General features: G+C 34.4%; 1 protein-coding gene across 1 annotated transcript in view; it reads left to right on the forward strand.

Annotated features, from left to right (window-relative positions):
* LOC127703855 (collectin-12-like) overlaps positions 1 to 20,111 on the forward strand; it is a 72,693-nt gene that overhangs the window by 15,131 nt on the left and 37,451 nt on the right. Inside the window, exons 3-4 of the mRNA XM_052207934.1 lie at positions 1,392 to 1,549; positions 8,298 to 8,394. Of these exons, the coding sequence (XP_052063894.1) occupies positions 1,392 to 1,549; positions 8,298 to 8,394 (255 nt within the window). The remainder of the gene's footprint in view (positions 1 to 1,391; positions 1,550 to 8,297; positions 8,395 to 20,111) is intronic.

Consider the following 20,111-nt stretch of genomic DNA (forward strand, 5'->3'; position numbering starts at 1 on the left):
CCATCTTGGATGATGGATCGGCTGCAAAGAAACAACACTTGGTCAACACCTCATAAGGAACATTCATGCCATGTTTGGTTCCATTCCATTCAGTGGTTCTCTAAAAGAAGACATTTGTATGTATTTCCCATAGGGTCCTATGTTAAACTAAGTCCCCCGCTTGCGGCCATCTTAGATGATGGATTGACTGCAAAGTAACAACACTTGGTCAACACCTCATAAGGAACATTCATGCCATGTTTGGTTCCATTCTATTCAGTGGTTCTCTAAAAGAAGACATTTGTATGTATTTCCCATAGGGTCCTATGTTAAACTAAGTCCCCCGCTGGCGGCCATCTTGGATGATGGACCAACTGCAAAGTAACAACATTTGGTCAGCACCTCATAAGGAACATTCATGCCATGTTTGGTTTCATTCCATTCAGTGGTTCTCTAAAAGAAGACATTTGTATGTATATCCCACATGGTCCTTTGTTAAACTAAGTCACCCACTGGCAGCCATCTTGGATGATGGATCGGCTGCAAAGTAACAACACTTGGTCAGCACATCATAAGGAACATTCATGCCATGTTTGGTTTCATTCCATTCACTGGTTCTCTAAAAGAAGACATTTGTATGTAATTCCCATAGGGTCCTATGTTAAACTAAGTCCCCCGCTGTCGGCCATCTTGGATGATGGACCGACTGCAAAGTAACAACACTTGGTCAGCACCTCATAAGGAACATTCATGCCATGTTTTGTTTCATTCCATTCAGTGGTTCTCTAAAAGAAGACATTTGTATGTATTTCCCATAGGGTCCTATGTTAAACTAAGTCCCCCGCTGGCGGCCATCTTGGATGATGGACCGACTGCAAAGTAACAACACTTGGTCAGCACCTCATAAGGAACATTCATGCCATGTTTGGTTCCATTCCATTCAGTGGTTCTCTAAAAGAAGACATTTGTATGTATTTCCCATAGGGTCCTATGTTAAACTATGTCCCCCGATGGCGGCCATCTTGGATGATGGATCGGCTACAAAGTAACAGCACTTGGTCAGTACCTCATAAGGAACACACATGCCATGTTTGGTTTCATTCCATACAGTGGTTCTCTAGAAGAAGTAGAAGGCCAGGTGTGCTTAAAAATGACACTTAAACTATTCATTTAAAGATATCAAAGTTTATCATCAGGGGCGGATTTAGAGTAAGGAGTCGCCTCCCTTCCCCTTTATGGAACTAAATACATGGTTATTGCATAGACTTTCTTTAAGTCCCACTCTTTACGTTGTCATATTGGTGGGATGCCCATTTTTCAAAATTTTGGATCCGCATCTGTTAATCCTGTTATAAAAGTAGGCAAGTCATCAGCAAGTCTATTACTTCTTTGTAATCTTTCAGACATTTTAGTTTCAGCTCTAGGATGTGAGAAACATTGGGTGCAATTTGAAAACTCTTGCTATTTTTCAAATCAACTCCCAGAAAGTGAGCGGAAAGCCTTCGATCGAATAAGAAGTAATAGTGCTGGTATGGTTGAAGATGTCTGGTTTAAATATCCACAAGCCAAGGTAAGTAAACTGTAGAACTGTAGATATCTGGTTTAAATATCCACAAGCCAAGGTAAGTAAACTGTAGAACTGAAGATATCTGGTTTAAATGGACACAAGCCCAGGTAAGTAAACTGTAGAACTTTTGATATCTGGTTTAAATGGACACGAGCCCAAGTAACTTAGTAAACTGTAGAACTGTAGATATCTGGTTTAAATGGACACAAGACCAGGTAAGTAAAGTATAGACCAGTATAGCAGAACTTTAAACCACATGCTTTTACCGGTTCTCGTGCAAACATGTACGAATGTGTGGATGGGGTTCCTTCATTTCTGTTGAAGATATCTTGTTTAAATGGGCACAGGTCTAAGTAAGTAAAACTGTAATATCTATCACCCTATTTATATAATATCAGCTGCTCATAATTATTACATTGATTAATTGTAATGCAAACACAGAAAAAAATCTACTTTTCACGATCGCAAAAGAATTGTTTTGAACCCTTACAGAACTGAAATGTTTGCTGCAGATCTATAATGTTTGCAGATGTTTGCAGTTAGCTGCAAACCTCCTGCAAACATTGCAGCTTTTTGCGGCAAGATCACAGGAAAAATTAGAATATAAGGGATGTTTGCAGCTAGATTGCAGAAATCTTATATTCTATATTGCTAGTAACAATTCTATATGTTTGCAAGACTTGGAGCATTGCAAGCTAGAATAACATAAAATGACTGAGCATGCCTATTGGTAACTTCTTGGAAGATAAATATTTGAAATTCGGTGGTGAATTATGTTGATTGTGTTTGATTCATGTTCTATATCAATGTTCAGGGAGGCATTTTAGGTTGGATATTAAATTTTTAGTTTTCAAAGATATTTATTCTTTGACGTTAAGCACGCTATTGCGTCAATGCCGTGAAATCCGACAGAGCACTTGGATAAACAGCTCTTCTTTGAAATCTAAATAGTTAAGCTTTATAAAATTTATTTCCATCGACTAGGCAGGTATTACTGTTTCCAAAAAGATAAAACATTATTTTATAACTTTTCATAATAGTATAAAATAATGATACAAATATTGTCAAAACGTCAAAAATATGCGTGTCAGACGTAACAAATTATACGCATAATAACTTTTACGGGAATTTTTGTGCTCTTAGTCTTAGAAAGAGTGTAAAATCCGCGAAAATTCGCATGAATGATAAACGTCATATATAATTTATGACGTCATTGCTGATTTTTGCGTTGATGCAACGGTCAAAGCTGATTTTTTTCAAAAATGAATAATCTTCACGATGGTCAGATTTCAGAAAATGGTAAGTTATCAAAAGTTATGGCTTTTTAAAATATAAGTTGATATGAAATTTCGTTTTCATAAATTATTCCCACAAAAGTACATAGATAGACCATTTCAAATCCGGATTTTTACAGCACTCACATCACAAATAAAAACGCATTGGCTTTGGACAAATGTCTTGCAAGAATGTCCAATGTCGAATTTCGCCGCTTTTTACAAGTAAACTGTCAGTTTCGACGTCATTTAATAAAATATTCGATTTGTAGCATACAAAATAGTGATTTTGCGTAATTGTACTTTAACCCCACATAACAGTTACATAATTTTTGATAAGTTGTTAAGTCGAAACGACTTCGTTTTTTAACAAATCCAATGTCTTGCAAGTTTGTCCACTTTACAATTTTCTTACGTTTTGAACGTTGTCGATTCGGGACGCTATATATATGTGTGTTTTCAAATTAAATCTAAATGTTTGTTTTGTGTTTTGGTGTTGAACGCCACTATAAGCGACTTTTATCGAACTTTATTAATAGGTGGAGGAAGCCGGACATCAGGCGACCTTCGGTTAGATGACTGACACTAACTGTCAATTAGGATCGGAGTCCAACAAATTTCGCCACGAGCGTATTTTAAAATCGCCAGGCTCGTGATCACTATATGAACCCCTAAGGCCACTCACCCATCTAGGCCATCGAAATTGAAAGCTTTTCGTATTATCATATAATATATGAACGATAATCTATTGTTTTCAAGTAACAAGTACGGTTCGATTTCATGTTAAGATCAGAGGACAAAACAGAATAACAAACTTATAAATTTCGCTATTAACTGTTCAAGTATCGAAATAACTTTATACGGCTATGTTAGAAACGAAGATAACAACTGTAAAGGAAAAATATATACTAGTAGTATTTAACAAAAAGAAATTAAATTATTACCTAAAATGAAACAAATATGGTAATTTGTCAATAAATAGGTAAAATATTAATTGCAGAAAAGAAGAATTTTATGTCCGGAACAGAGAGAATTAAATATTATAAAGAGATGAAGAAACTAAAAAGAAAAGAGCAGAAAAATAAAAGTTACAATAAATATAAAGACAAATACAACGCAAGCCGAATCAGAAGTCCGAAAAGTGAGGTGTCCAAAAGCGCTTTATATAAAAGAAATCAAAGGCAGAAAATCAAAGAAAAGAAAGTAAAACAGAATCAATATAAACGTCGATCACGAGACAAAACACAAAAAGCAAAACAAACAAATAATCAAAATGACGAAATTCGAAATGCAATATTTAAAAATAAGATGGCCAAATGCAGGGCACTGAAAAGGCTTAAGGACGCTCTACCATCATCTCCAATTAAAAAACAAGCTATACTACAACACTATCTGTGTATTTCACCAACAGCAACACAATCTTTAAAACGACAGAGTCCATCTCTCTCTGAAAAGGTCTTAGAAAATATGAAGGGATTCATACATGAAACAAAACAGAAAAGAAATTCTGATGCACGTAACGCTATGCATGTAATATCGGCTTCTGTCAGCGGTGAAAAAATTTCAAAAGGAGAAAAAAGCAAAGCAGCGCGTAAGTTGGGATTGCAGCCGCGGCGACTTTCTGGTGGTCAAAGAATTCGCACTTCTGTTTTGAGATCAGAAAAATCTTGTTACGAATTCACAAAGAGGAAAACAAGATCTGACATTACATCTGATGAAACAAAAAAACAGGCTTATGATTTCTGGATATCCCCTATGGTTTCGCGCACAAGTTCTAACAAAACAGACGTGAAACGCTCACGGATAGGGCCTCATGAATATGTTTCTCATCAAATACACCTGCTCGAAAAAACGCAAACTGAAGTGTTTTTAGAGTTCAAAGCGAAATATCCAGATTTTAAAATATCACAACGTTTGTTTGAAAGTTACAAGCCGTTTTTCGTGATGCCAGTCAAACAAAAACATCGCAATACATGTTGTTGTCGGCAGCATATAGAGGTTCGAATTCTTTTTAAGAAATGTATGGAATTTCGGAAAAATTTGCATGCAAGTAATCTGGACTTGACCCAAGAGAACTTACCAGTTTTTGAACATTTAAATGACATATGTGCTGACACTTTATGTGATAAGACTGCACCGCACGCAAAGTGTTTAAATCGGTCTTGCAAAGAATGTGGAGTTGAAAAATTGTCCTTCCACGACTATGAACTAGACATATCTAGAAATGCTCGCGACATTAAGTGGGAAAAATTTGAATACACTGAAATAAACGTGAAAGGCAGAAAAACAAGAACAAAACTTATGTTAGTTAGTAAAAAAACAAAACCTGGCGAAATGTTTAACCATTTTAAATCACTACTCGAAACTTTTCCAGCTCATCAAAATAGAGCTAACTGGCAAAGTGAACAGTATAGAAATATTGTTCAAAATCTTCCAACCAATCACGCAGTTTGTATTCACGATTTCTCTGAGAACTACCGATGTTCCGAACGGACTGAAATCCAGTCAGCATACTTTCAGAGAACCGAGGTTAGCATACACGTTACAATTTTAAGCAGGCATGCTATTCTTGAGGTAGACGGGATCGACAGTACATTAGATTCACCGGTAATAGTTAGTGAACAGTTTTTTGTCATTAGTCCAGACTTGGATCATGACCGTCACTATACTGGATATGTCCAAACTCTCATTTCAAAATACGTGAAATCGATATCTGCTGAAATTAAGATTATGCATGAATTTACCGACGGTTGCAGTGCTCAGTATAAAAGCCGAAACTGTATGGGCGATGTTTGTACACATAGATCGGATCTAGGGTACGACGTTTTAATTAGAAACTATTTTGAAACCTCGCATGGCAAAGGCCCACACGATGCTGCCGGTGGTTTTCTAAAGAATCAAGCGGACTCCGCCGTGCTCCGGGGTAAAACTAAAATTCAGACGGCGCGTGACCTTTATGATTTTGCTCAGAAAAATCTCCAGAATCCACAGAGTGGAATATATAAAAAACGGCTATTCAAATACATTGCTGAAATTCCTCGTCTCCATAATATAAACTTTAAACCCGTGGATCAAAATCGCAAGATACACCAAATCATATCAACAAATTATTCTACAGATCTTCTTGTCCGCGACTTATCGTGTTATAATTGTGATAACTGTTTAAATGGAGCAATAAACGAGTGTGAGAAAACGCAATTGATAGGAAATTCCAAAAGAGTGAAAATGATTCAAAATGATAACTCGAATTCCGAAAAAAATGATGACCATTGCAATACAAATGATAATATAATTGAAGACATTGTTGAAAAGGACATGATAATTGCGGTTTTGGCAGACGATACTGATTATGAGTATTATCTTTTAAAAGTGTCAAAAAGACCTCACATTATAAAAAAAAATATTTCAGATGACTGGGGTTGTTCGTTTAACCGAGGTTCCAAAGTTGTGAAAGGACTGTATTACGAGAGGATAAAAAATCAACCGTTAATTTTCAAACTTGTGAAGCGTAAAACTGCGATTTGCTATTCCTGTGCAATACGATTCATTTGTGCTGAACTTGAAAGTGACAGTAAAATTGTTGTACCTGAAGAGTTACACCTCGATATTATACAAAGCTTGTAAACATATCAGATGAATATAATTATTTTTTCACGCAATTATTTTCTTTCTTAATCGAATTGTTCAGTTATGAAAAATAGTAGTGTTGAATATTTTTTTTCCATATTTAACTTTTTTAGTAAGACCCTTTCACTTTTCATCAACTCCCCCGCCACCTCCCCCCCCCCCCCCCCCCCCCCCCCCCCCCCCCCCCCAAATAAAATAAAAAACAAAAACACGACAAAACACCAAGACTTCTTTATTAAAGCAAAATGAGTAGCTGCCTCCCTCCTCCCTGTTCTCAGCTCAGATTTAATGGGGGAACAATGTATATATTACATTCTATAGGCACTATTATCTCACCCAAATACATATTTTGTACTGTTTTTAGCTTGCGTAACTTCCAGTAGGAAGTATTTCATGCATATTCAAGACTTAGAAGTATCCATATCGATCAAAAAAGATTACCGACAAAACGAACAAAGTATCCTCGATTACTGGCATAAAACGTCAAATTTTGACGAACGTTACCAATTGAGACGCAATATCGTGCGTAACGTCTTTGTAAGTAGAAATTCCCCATAATCCTATAAACTTATAACCCGAATAATTCAGTCGTTATATTCCACCGATCTACGATTACTCAATTAACCTCGCAAGTAGGAGAAGTCGATTACGGGGAGGGACTGAATTAATCGGGTTAGTAACTTATGAAATTCGTCCCCTAGACAAATACTTGCTAGCTGTAATAGTGTATGCACAAAATGCATTTCAATTAAATACACCCTTCTTTTGTACTTTAGATATTCAATTCATTTGAGCGATTCAAGTTCAACAACAACAAAACTTTAAATACAAAGCCGAACAAAATAATAGATGTGTTTCCGCTAACCCTACCTACCCTAATTTTTAGTGCCTACCCTAACACTTTTCATGCCATTTTGGAACAAGCACTGTTAAAGTCAGACTGATTCCTTAGTAGTAACCAGCTAAAAAATGTTGGTAAAATAAAATGATATTGCCAACCTACCTACCCTATTTTTTCAGCACGTTAGTGGAAACACCTGATCATTTACACATGTATTTTTTTTTGCCTTATGTCTTAAAAGGTATTTACTTATGCTATGATAATTTTTCAAATGATGAAGTATTTGAATTATTGTATGTATTGTAACTTAACTTTTTCAGAATTCACACTGGCTGTGTAATATAGATAATGTCATGTGTACACAACATTCATTTTGGTTAATTGTATAATGTATGTATTTCCTGCAAGTTTGCCGCAAACACGCAGGAGAAAGATTAATGTGCATATAAATGTTTGCCGATGGTCTGCAGCAAACACACAGGAGAAATATTAATTTGCATAAATATGTTTGCAGCAGGTATGCAGTAAACACTCATTGGATTGGTAAACTGTTTGCAGCAGACCTGCAGCACATTTGCAGCAAACAATTAACATGCGCAAATACAGACTCTGTGTTCGCTGCAAGTCTGCAGCGAGTTAGCGAATACTTGCAGGAGGCTGGGGAATGGCAACTGGAATTTTTTTATTACAAGGTTAACAAAAAAAAAAAAATTTATGTGGTTCAGACTTTTTATAAAATATTAAACTGTCAGTTACTACAAGTTCCGATTACAATCTATGAAAAGATGGCGTTTTTTTTAAATTGAAAACTAGGTTGGTGACCCTATTTTTTTCATTAGCCAATTTTATAGCTTTTACTTAGCCTAAAGCGAAAGGAAAATTTAAAGGATATCTTATTGGTAGATCGGAATAGAAGGATTTGTCTTTAAGTTTACAAGCTGCTATTTTTAAATATTTAAATTTAAGATCAGCATCAAAGCAATAGAATTGAACAACATTTCATTTACAGGCGGCATGCGAAAGGAAAGACGCACACCTTGTAGAAATCGAAACCAAAGCGGAAAACGACTTTGTAAAGAAATTGGCACAGAAGGTCCCAAATCATTGTAAGCATTTTTATCAATACAAGACTAGTGTTTAAAAAGCTGATGTCAGTCCTTTAGCAGTATTTTCATTAGTTTAATGTGGTTCACAACACTACAGGGAGGTGTGTAATTATCCCCGGCTTAGTATATTTCTATGATTTTGATTGGTTAGCGCACGTCGTTACAAAACCCATAGCCCCTGGGTGTTGCTAACCCATATCCCCGGATGTTGCTATCCATTACATCGGGGAACTTGACGCGCGTTTTTCTTAGTTCCATGGTCGTTCCTTATGAAATATCGAATTCTGTAGATTATCCATGATGTCTGTATAATTAGATACTTAATCCACTAACAATTTTATCTTATTATGTCGATTATTTGCACTTATTTAAGTAAATCCATCACTATGCTGCCACATTGTCAATGAATGGGACTACTGACCTAGCTATGCAAATGACCCACGTTGACGTCAACCCGTCTATGATGTAACTCTCACAACATTGAGCGCCAAATTCGACCCATTTCAGTTTCTCTGTCTCTAGATTAAAAACGTCTTATATTTGTTTACCTATAGGGTAGTACCCTACATCCCGTTAAAAATATGTCAAATTCTAAAATTTTAATAAAAGATATTTAAAAAATAAAAAAAAACGTTGCTTTCACGTTGAACTTTGTGGTCGAATTTCTCTAAAATTCGCCAGATTTAGACTAAGACCGGGGATAAATTCGTTATCTACGTTCATATCCGTAGATATGGATATTTTAACACCCTTCAGTACACTGTACACCCTTCGGCTGAGACTCGGGGTGTACTTGGATACTTCAGGGTGTTAAAATATCCATATCTACGGATATGAACGTAGATAACTTGTAAAATCAGCTGAACGTTTTAATCACGTTCTATTGTTAAAGGGAAAATTGGCGATTTTTAACTTATCATCTTATCTTGTTCATAATAACATAAAAAACATATTCACCAATTTTTATCTGATTATGAACACTAATAAAAGAAGAACATTGGAAATTATTAATTTTATTTTGTCGAACTTCCTGTCAACTGTGACGTACTTTTAATTGCATGCCGGGAGTGAAATAAATCTCATTTTAAGTCTTGTTCGTTAATCATCTAATAACGCGATTTAAAGCGCCTCGATGACTATCTTGCGTAGCTATTAACCAACTAATAATTAAGAAATTAAAGTGATCAGCCGTGCAACTTTTTAAATTGAAATGTACGATTTATATTTTATGGATTCCTGATATGATTATAGTAATAAAAGTAAATCATACAATAAAATATTTTTGCGATTTTTAACTGGATTTTCGACGAAAATATCGATTATTGATTTGGGGATGTACGGCGGGCGGGCGGGTGGCAACCAAATGTTGTCCGTGCATTTACTCATGAACCGTTCAACCAAAGCTTTTAAAATATTAATATGTTGTTACTGATGACAAAATGGAGGTCAAGTTTAATAATGGCGATTTTCACTTTTCCTGTTCAGGAGTTATGATTCTTGAAAGATTGAAAAATGGCGTTTCCAGTCATGTCGTTGCATTTACTATTAAATTTACAAACAACCCTTAATTCCTTACTTGATCACATACAATGTTTTGGGTACCTGAGCTACAGGAACCGGTATCAAACATTCCTTTGGTCACTGGAAGCGATAAAAATACAATTTCTTGGGACCCCTGGAACCGGTATATAATCATGTTTCATTTTAAAAGAAATGATTCATGCAAGCCATAGATTTGTTGAAAATTTTCACTTTGCCTGGGTCGTTTTATTGAAATTTTATTCCTAGCGTAAGCAAGGGATAAAATTAACGAATATAATGACCCAGGCAATGTGAAAATGAAAACAATTCTATGGAATGCATGAATTATTTTGATTCCAATTTGGTAAAGTTTCCCACTGAAAACTCTGACGCCATTTCAGTAGAATATGGCGTTTTTGTTTACAAATCGCATTGTGACGTCGTCGATTTATAGTGGTTGTGGTTTATTGAGTATTTTATTATGGCTCTATTCATTTGACGTAATAAGCACCCCATATTAGAATCAATTAGCTTTCTTAAAAGTCAACACGTTATTAAGTCTGACGCCATTTCCAGATTTCAGTAAAATATGACGAATTGTGCACAAATCGCATTGTTTATTGAGTATTTTATTATGGCTCTATTCATAATTGCAATCTTATTTGTAAATATCACATAATAATCTGATTTCATGGCTCAATTCATAATTCCAATCTTATTTGTAAATTTCACATAATAATCTGATTTCATTAGTTGAATCCGTTTCGAGTGACTAAAATTGAAAAGGTTAACATATCGATTATTCTGTCTTCTGCATAACGAAACAAAAAGCATGGTGACAAACCAACTCGCCTCCTAAAAATTGTGCGTTCATGTTACTACAAATAGTTGACTTTTGCGTTGACATTCTTTAGATTTACATCTTATATTTTCAACTGGTGAAAAATTCAAAATGTTATATTGACATCAGTTCATGTTTAAGATACTTTTGATACCTTTCCTGAAATTCTCCAGCAATAAAATCATTTACAAAAATTCATCCTACAGCAGTTTACATACTTTCAACCACGCTCTAAATGCCCGCGATTTCGCGGGTGTGTTCTAGTGCTTATTTAATTTTAATATGTTGTTACTGATGAAAAAATGGAGGTCAAGTTTGATATTCACGATTTTCACTTTTACCGATCAGGAGTTATGGTTCTTAAAAGATTAAAAAATTGAGTTACGGTTCTTGAAAGATTAAAAAATTGTGTACCATAACTCGGAAACGTAAAATCTAAAATTTATAAAAAAACAAAAGGGAGCTCACACGTCAATAGATATAAACAATTCACCAAAGTTGTATGCAAATTGGTTGAAGCATTTTTGAGATAATGTCCGACCTGTTGACGACGGACGGACGGATGGACGGACGGACGGACTACGGTATACCATAATACGTCCCCATGCTGTTTCAAATATTCAATCACAATTCAAATTCAGAGTTGTTTTAAGGTTAAATGTTGTGTCTATACTTGCTCAACTGTTCAGGGTTTGACCTCTGCAGGAAAATCCGATTTGCTCTCTCTCTGACAGCCTCTTGTTTGTTTTATCCGACGGTTTTGTTGAACAAACACATATAACTGATAATGTAATAAAAATGCATGCATGTTCACTGGTAGTAAACTCGTCATATCGAGAAGCGTTTAGTACAGTGATTTTGTCATAGTTTGGTTAAGATGAACATGGTTGTGTTTTTGATGACAAACAGTGTCAAAATATAAACATTTGAATAGTTTGTTAAAGGAACTAATGACAACAAATTCAAGCTGGTAAGCATCTTTGTTTATAGCTAATATGTTAGCACATCAAAATTTGTATCATATAGTTATAAATTTGACACAGAATAATGCTTGCGTATGTCAAAATTTAAAAGTTGTGATTTGTTTCTAATGCATAAAGAAAAGTGGTTTGCTAACTGTCTGCTACATCACATATTTTGTTATGATATAAAACTGCTGTCAATTATCCCGAAAAACTGCCCCTAGTGCACACAATTTGAGATTACAGAATATTCGGTGTCATAGTTTGGTTCATTCGTGTCATGGTTTATTTCATGTTGAACATGGTTCACTTATGTGATTCTATTCGTGAATGAAGGAAGAGTAACGATCAAAATAAACAGACATTATATATATTGAATTACTCTTTTTTAAATCGTTTTATTTGGAATACAAAAGGACATATATACGCACATTCAATGTAGTATTATATATATTAAATACATGCGGTCTGATTGCCAATGAGATAACTATCCACCCGAGACCAAAATGACGTAGATGTAAGCAACTATATGTCGTCGTACGGCCTTCAACAATGAACAAAATCCATACCTTTTAGCAAGCTATAAAAGGCTCCGACAAAATTATATGTAAAAAACAATTAAATGAGAAAACCAATGTATTATACAATATTACAAAAACATAATCATTTTTATTCGGTTCGTAATAATAATTGATAAAAGTGGACATTTAATCGGCTTCATTCTGATTCGGAATTGTGATTTTTCATATATTTAAATTCTGAACTTGTGTGTATTTTTTTTTGTATTTTAATTTTACTAATAGTTTATAAAACAAATAATTTTTAACTGTTGTCCATGTCACGCGTTAACTCTTTGTTTCGTGGATGGTTGAAGACTTATTGTGTCCTCTTGATATCGTTTGGTTAGTTTTGTAGTTGGGATACTATAGCATGGGCGTATAACCCCACATCTCCTTTAATTCATCATAGACTGGTTCAAAATAAAACAACAGATATATAGTTTGGTAGAAAAAAAAAGTAGAACAAAAATTACTTTTTGACTAGCTGATACGTTTTGCAACTTTTAAGTAGACGTTTTTACACATTTTACAAGTGATGCCGCTCACGATATCATCGACAGAGTCAATCATGGACATACGGAGAAAATAATCTATGTGAAACAGAAGCAGCGCTTTCTGTTTTTGTAATTATTATCTCAAAAGTTTAAAAGAGCAGTGACTATCTAAATTATAAAAGCAAAATAACAAAAATACGGGACTTTGAGGAAAATTCTACAACGGAAAGCCACTAATCAAATGGCAAAATCAGAAACTGAAACACATCAAACGAATGGATAACAACTGTCATATTCCTGACTTGGTACAGGAATTTTTTCTGTAGAAAATGGTGGATTAGACCTGGTTTTATAGCCAGCTTAACCTCTCACATGTATGACAGTCGCATAAAATTCCATTATATTGACGACGATGTGTGAACATAACAAACAGACATAATAGATAAAAATGTCAAAACATAAGGGTACAGCAGTCATCATTGTGTTATACTCTTAGTCACTATAAAAACAAAACAAATATTTCAACAAAGAAAAACGAAAAGGCATATAGACAAAGCACATAAGCAAAAACGAAAAACAAGAATGCAAAAATTTACCATAGCACAATAACACAATGACGGGATATATAAGTACCGAACCACGTCAAATGGATTGGGCCAAAAATAGACTAAACAGTTAAAAGTATTTCACAACGACAAATAAAAGAGTACCATAACACGTCATTAAGGTGACAAACAATGTCAGTACTTAGAATCTATACTTAAAGACCATCTTTTATTATTTGTGAAGTTGAAAAGTAATATTTACCCACAAGGTCTTCCGATGAACTTTTTTTGGAAAAGGGACGAGACGTTCTTTGACATACCCCTGGTTCATCAACTTTCTGCTCAGACACTGTTGACGGTTTACAAAGTCCGAGTAGCATCTGCAAGCTCTTGAATATCGAATGAGTTGGGAAATGTATATCCCATATGCAGGAGAAGTAAATGGTATATTGTTACTAAGGTTGGAGAAACTGATAATTTTAAAATTAAAATCGTCTCGTTTGTCATAGATTCTGGTACAAAGATGACCGCTCATGTCAAATTCGAGGTATAAGTCTAAAAATGAGGCAGAGGAAGCCGTGTCTGTTGTTCCTTTAATATTTAGTTCTGGGGGATGTATTAATGGAATTCAATCAGAAAAGTCAGGATTGTTAATGGAAAGAACAATATATATATGAATGTGAAATTAAATGACCTGGCTTCATTGATCTTCTTGTTTTGTACAAATGTCTGAAGAAACTCCGACTAATATGAAAATAAGAAGAGGTCGCTGCCGCAAATACCGACAATTTTGTGACAAAGTCTACCTCCAAATTCAACAAAAATTTTGTCAATAAGAAACTCCAGCATACTGGTCACTTGTTCCTCTGTGTAGCATGTTTTATTTTTTTGTTCACTTCTTAACAAAATATGCCGTATGGTATCCAAAAGTAATAAATGTATAGCGTGCGCTACCATTTTTATGTTGAAAAGCATTGTTGATTTGAATTATTTCTTTTAGACGATTTTTCAATTACACATAGGGAATGGTGGTACACAGGTGTGAAAAATTAAACGTTTTGATAGAACTAATAGATCGATATTTACATTTATTCAGAAGTTCTTTAAAAGTTTTTTTTAAAATCCATACATGGTTAATACCACTACGCCAGTAAATTGTTTCACGGTATTTCTGAAAACCATCTTTCATTGCGGAAAGAATCTTTGTCAATCTATTGGACAATTCTTTCGTCGAACATGCAGATGAGCTGGCGATAAACGGCTGTTTGTATGAAATTTTGTGAAGCTTAGGTATCCAATACAAACAAGGTAAGTCCTCCGATTTGCTGCCCATAGTAATGTTCATTGAAGTTATTAAGGACTTTGAATCACCAAATCTCATCCTAATGTCAAATGATGTTTTTGTATGTGGGATTACATGAGTGCTAATTTATTCCTAATTCTTTTACAAGACACTCGTAGTAGTACGATTTGCATACAAAGACAAGTCACGAACAGTTAAATTGTTTAATGTACGCTTTGCCAATTACAGCATCTAATTTTGGTTTAAAAGGCTTTTTTTCTTCTTAGTCAGTTCGTAATTTGTGTAACTTCGTTTAATTACAAGCGTTTTTAAACAAATTATCAATATTGAGCTGAAACAGATATATATTAATTTGGATCTAAACCATGACAAACTTGATCAAAACCATGACGAATTTCTAGACACTTAACCTAACCATGTCATAACTTAACCAAACCATAGATATTTCGATAGTTTGCTTATTCTGCGTTAGTTTCTAGAAAACAACAATTCCAATGTAGATCGTTTGACTAACAATGCAAATTAAAACATCTTATTTGCTTTTTATTTGCTCGTTTGAATAGAACTGAGGCAATCGTTCGGAGAAGAAACTTAGCACAACCATGTTCATTTTAACCAAACTATGACAAAATCACTGTACTAAACGCTTCTCGATATGACGAGGTTACTACCCGTGATGTTTTCTCACTTTTAATTCAGTCTAGCAAACATTTCCCGCTAGTACTGTGTAAATACAATGTCACTGAATGTGTATTATACTCAGTAACTCTCACACTACCTGGTAAAGGCGTGGTTAAATTCACAATAATCAAAAGATTAGCATTATGTAATTCTGATCTTCTGATCTTCACTGGAGTGTATTTTACCGCAAGGGTTCACCGTATCAGGTGTGAACAACATCTCGTATGGATGATAAAAGAGAAGTGAGAGTTTGAGACAGAAAAATAAATATTTGGGGGAGGAATATGGTGGCAAATACCTGAATCGCCGTGGTATATTTTGTTTTATCTCTTATAAATACTAGGTGCATATTTTGTTGTAACAATGAAATACTGAATTACTTTCAATTGAATAATATTATAAATAAAAATGGCCTCCGAAAACGAGCGTATAAACCAAAAAATGTACTATTATAAATTATTATCGGTAACCTTGAATATTTAAATGTGCAGAGACATTTATCAATACTCTAGTTCAGGGAAACAATGCGCATGTGCAAGATCGGTCGTGATTTTGCGTTATCGACTGATTAGATACGAGATTTGATGAACTGGGGGCATTATCAGTTTATTGATTTATCAGATCGGCATCATTATTACTGTAATCAGATTATATATATATTTATGAAAAGTGATTGATTACACTGACAGATTAAAACAGACTATGTTGACTGTTATATGTTAATTAATCTTAATTACAAAAGAAACGGTTTGATATGTCACCTGACTTTGCGTGTCACCTTCACGCAAAAATGGACAGATTCATGACGTGATGTTCACTTAGCAGATATATTCAACAAGTTACGGGTGCTATTTCATTACCATATCTTAGGTCACAAAAATAAAAGTCAATCAACACCTAGGCCATATGGTATCATGAAGTTTTACTTTAAACTATGTATCTCACCAGGCGACAGTTGGACAAAATTAATATACTCTTAATAATTATAATCATGTTCTGACAGTTATACCGTTCAAACATATGTTCAAAATACTAGCCCTGATTGCATGAGTGTATTAAATTTACATAAAGGTATCGTGCTTAATTCAAATTCATCAGATATTGACAATTTTGAAAGGAGGGGGATCTGGGTCGTTCGGCATTTTATCTTGTCTTAGGGAGCTATCATTTGATTTTCATGGGGGGTGGGGAGGGGGGTGGGGGTGGGGGTGGGGGTGGGGGGGGGGGGGAGGGGGCTAGGATGAAATTTAAAAAAAATAGGCAGGACAGGAGTTTTGAGTAAAAAAAAAGGCAGGATGACAATTTATGTAAAAAAAAGTCAGGATGAACTAAAAAAAAAAGGCAGGACCGAATAGAGTGAAAAATAAAAAGGCAGGACAGAGATTACAACTAAAAAAAAATGCAGGACAAAATTTTTCATCCTAGCCCCCCCATAAAAATCAAATGGTAGCTCCCTTATCGTGAAGCATACATAATAAAGTATGCAGAATATCTAATTAATTTCAATGAGATTTTATAAGATCTTAAACAGAATAAAAGATACTTTATATATTTTTTATATCTTCAGAAAGAAAATTTTCACATATATATATATTTAGTTTGGCATTTGATTACATACTTTTAAAGAACAGTTCTGTTGTATATTTATTTTTGTGTCAGAAAATTCACGTTAATAGGTAGAAAAATGATAATAAATGTGAAAAAAAATATTGTTATATTACAATTAATTTAGAAAAAAGTACCCCCCCCCCCTCCCCCTAGACAAAAAAAAAAACCAATGATTGTCGTCTTGTCGAAAGCAAGGAGATCTTCAAGATTTATGAGTGAAATAACTGCCTACTTGGATCTTTTGACATACATCCTTCTTTTTGTCAAGCTTGAGAAATTTATTTCGCGAAAGCGAGACTTGGCGATCCTAGATTCCGTCGTCAGCGTTAACGCCGGCTGCGTCAGCATTTAGGTTCAATCTGTGGTTAAAGCTTTGTTTTACATCAAAATCTTTGTCAAAAATAATGGAATTTCGAGAAATTGGGACAGAAGCTTCTTTATGACCAAAATACAGAATCCAGGACAAAATTTTGCAAATATTTATTTTCATTTTTCCGTATTTTATTTCTAAATGGACTTCGTTTTTCCTTAACAGTTAAATTCAGGTTTTGTCTAAGGTTAAAGTTGTTCATACAGTCATCAATAACCGTTTTGTTTAATCGTCCAGTTGCAAGTTAAATGCATATCCATGCAGGTCAAGATCATGATAATGATATATGAATGTTGAAACTGTTTTGTTCTACATTGCGCTGGACTTTTCACTTGTTTGTACAAAATGCAACAGTCCGAGTAAAGACATTGTATAGCTTATTAGTGGGTGTGGCTTATTTGCTAAGAGTTTAATTCCATACGACGAACTGTACATAGCAGTTTGTTTTTAAGGGAACTTTTTTTATTATGGGTTGAACAAGGAACGTATATATTATTCCAAGGTTAAACGATCAGACTATTTATACAATATTGAAAACATAACATTTATGAAGCCATGGTTATAGTTTATTGAATACTTCGCATAATATCATTCATGATATCGACTAGCTTCAAGTTGTGTTGTGACAAGAAACAACTTTTCAAAAAGCTCCGTTTTACATGACAATCATATGGTTTAAATTGTTTATCTATATCCGACCGACACAAGCCAAAGAGAATAAATTATGCAGTGTCACTGTTGAATGATATACTGTTTTAGCAATTAATGCCATTACGTCAGCATGAATCAGGAAATTATTCTCAATCTCCAAAGATGATGTTTTTGCACATAAACTTCCTCGAAGTTCTTGGAAGCTTCCAGGGACTTATAGGCCCTCGTTCCTTTTTTATCAAACATTTCGTTTTGATTATTTGCAAGGTAAATTTCAAGTTTCCTTCAAATTTCTTTCCCAATTTTCTCCCTTAATTTTCAAACACTAGGTCTCGAAATTCTACACAATATTTTTTTTACTTTATTAAACATAAACATAAACAAAAAAACAGATGACACTCAACGACTTCACAGGTAAACGGGAAAGCGGCGGACATCCTTAACATCGAATATTGATTTGTACCAAATGACTTTGCCCCCAGTTCATCCAAATCTCGCATATTCTCGCATGAATTTTAATTAAACGCTTGGCCCACTCAGAATTCTAGGTCGCGAACAAGCTTTCCCTGAACTAGAGTATTGCATTTACCTAATCGGGAATGCTCTTATTAGAGATGACCAGGATATTGACGAACGAACGTACGAAGGCGTAACTTGACGAATCGACTCGTACGAAACGGGAGCTGCTGTTTATACATAGTACATAAAAAAAACATAAATCTAATATAAAAACGCATGTTAAAGTTAACTAATTAGCATCGTCTGCCTTAAATTTACATTAGATATATCTCTGTAGCTTACTCCTCACGTTGAATTGCATGATAATAGTAATAAAATGTTTTCTACAATAGAAAACGGTGCATTCGATAAACAATGAGGTTCCACAAGGGATTTAAATGAGTTACGGAGTTAATACAAGGGTGATAGCATAGATATTGACGCTTTTTATATTGATATGATTGATGATCAATTTCAAATCGGTTTTTTTACACCAAATTTAGTTGGCTTATGCCCCTAGACCACTGAATCGAGAAGAGAGAACATCTGCCAAAACAAACGTGTAGCCAAAAGAGTTTTTTTTACGAAATATTTTGTGATAAAAAGTTGATACTTTAAAATACATTTAAGTTTGGTATATGAAAGGGGCACTTTCTACGAGATATATAAAAAAAAAAAATCTAAAGTATGATTCTTTTTGGTTCAATCATTAACGAAGGTGAAATAGTGAAATAATAATTCGCTTTTAGCAGCCAGTATGGTTCAATTTTGTCAAATAAAGCTAAGAACCATTGATGATGAATTATTCACTTGCAAGTGAAAAATTCGACGTTATTGAATCCGTATTCATGTGAGCTTCATGCTGCGTTCACACGTAATTCGAATTCGATTCGCATTAACTAATTCGAATTAGTTTAATTCGCATTCGAAACGTTTTTCGTCAGAACGTAAATTCAAATACGAATTGCAATGCGCGTCAAATTCGCTTTCCTGTCCGAACGAAGTTAACTTTAATTCGCATTATCAATTAATTAATTGTAATTTAAAACAAAACAACCATTTTAAAGCAAATAACATCTCCAAACTTGCTCTCTTGATCTGATATGACATTTATCGGAATCATTTTTCCTTCTCATTTCAATAACAGGACTAGGATTTTTCTTTTTTTTAAAAGAACATTTTTTTCCTGTTATTTTGCACAATCCATGCTCCTTCATTTTATACGATTTTTTTTTTCGTAAACGTGTCGGTTTCTGTGAGTCCCAGATAACTCAGCCTCAATAGCATCATCCGCAACACTTGATAAGACAGAATGTCTCCATTAACGACCAAGTGTTATCCTACGGAAGCCGATAAGGGTCATTCAAAAAAAAAATGTATTTCGTAATTACGACATAGTATGTCGTAATAACGACATATTATGTGGAAATAACGACATCGCTATGTCGTAATAACGACATCGCTATGTCGTAATAACGACATATTATGTGGAAATAACGACATCGCTAAGTCGTAATAACGACATATAATGTGGAAATAATGACATCGCTATGTCGTAATAACGACATATTATGTGGAAATAACGACATCGCTATATCGTAATTACGACATATCATCTATATCATCTATAACAACAACCTTAACATTGCTACTTTGTGAGCATCGAAACACTATGGGAAACAA

Source organism: Mytilus californianus, unplaced genomic scaffold, assembly GCF_021869535.1.
Source record: "Mytilus californianus isolate M0D057914Y unplaced genomic scaffold, xbMytCali1.0.p SCAF_52, whole genome shotgun sequence".
Lineage (NCBI taxonomy): Eukaryota > Metazoa > Mollusca > Bivalvia > Mytilida > Mytilidae > Mytilus > Mytilus californianus.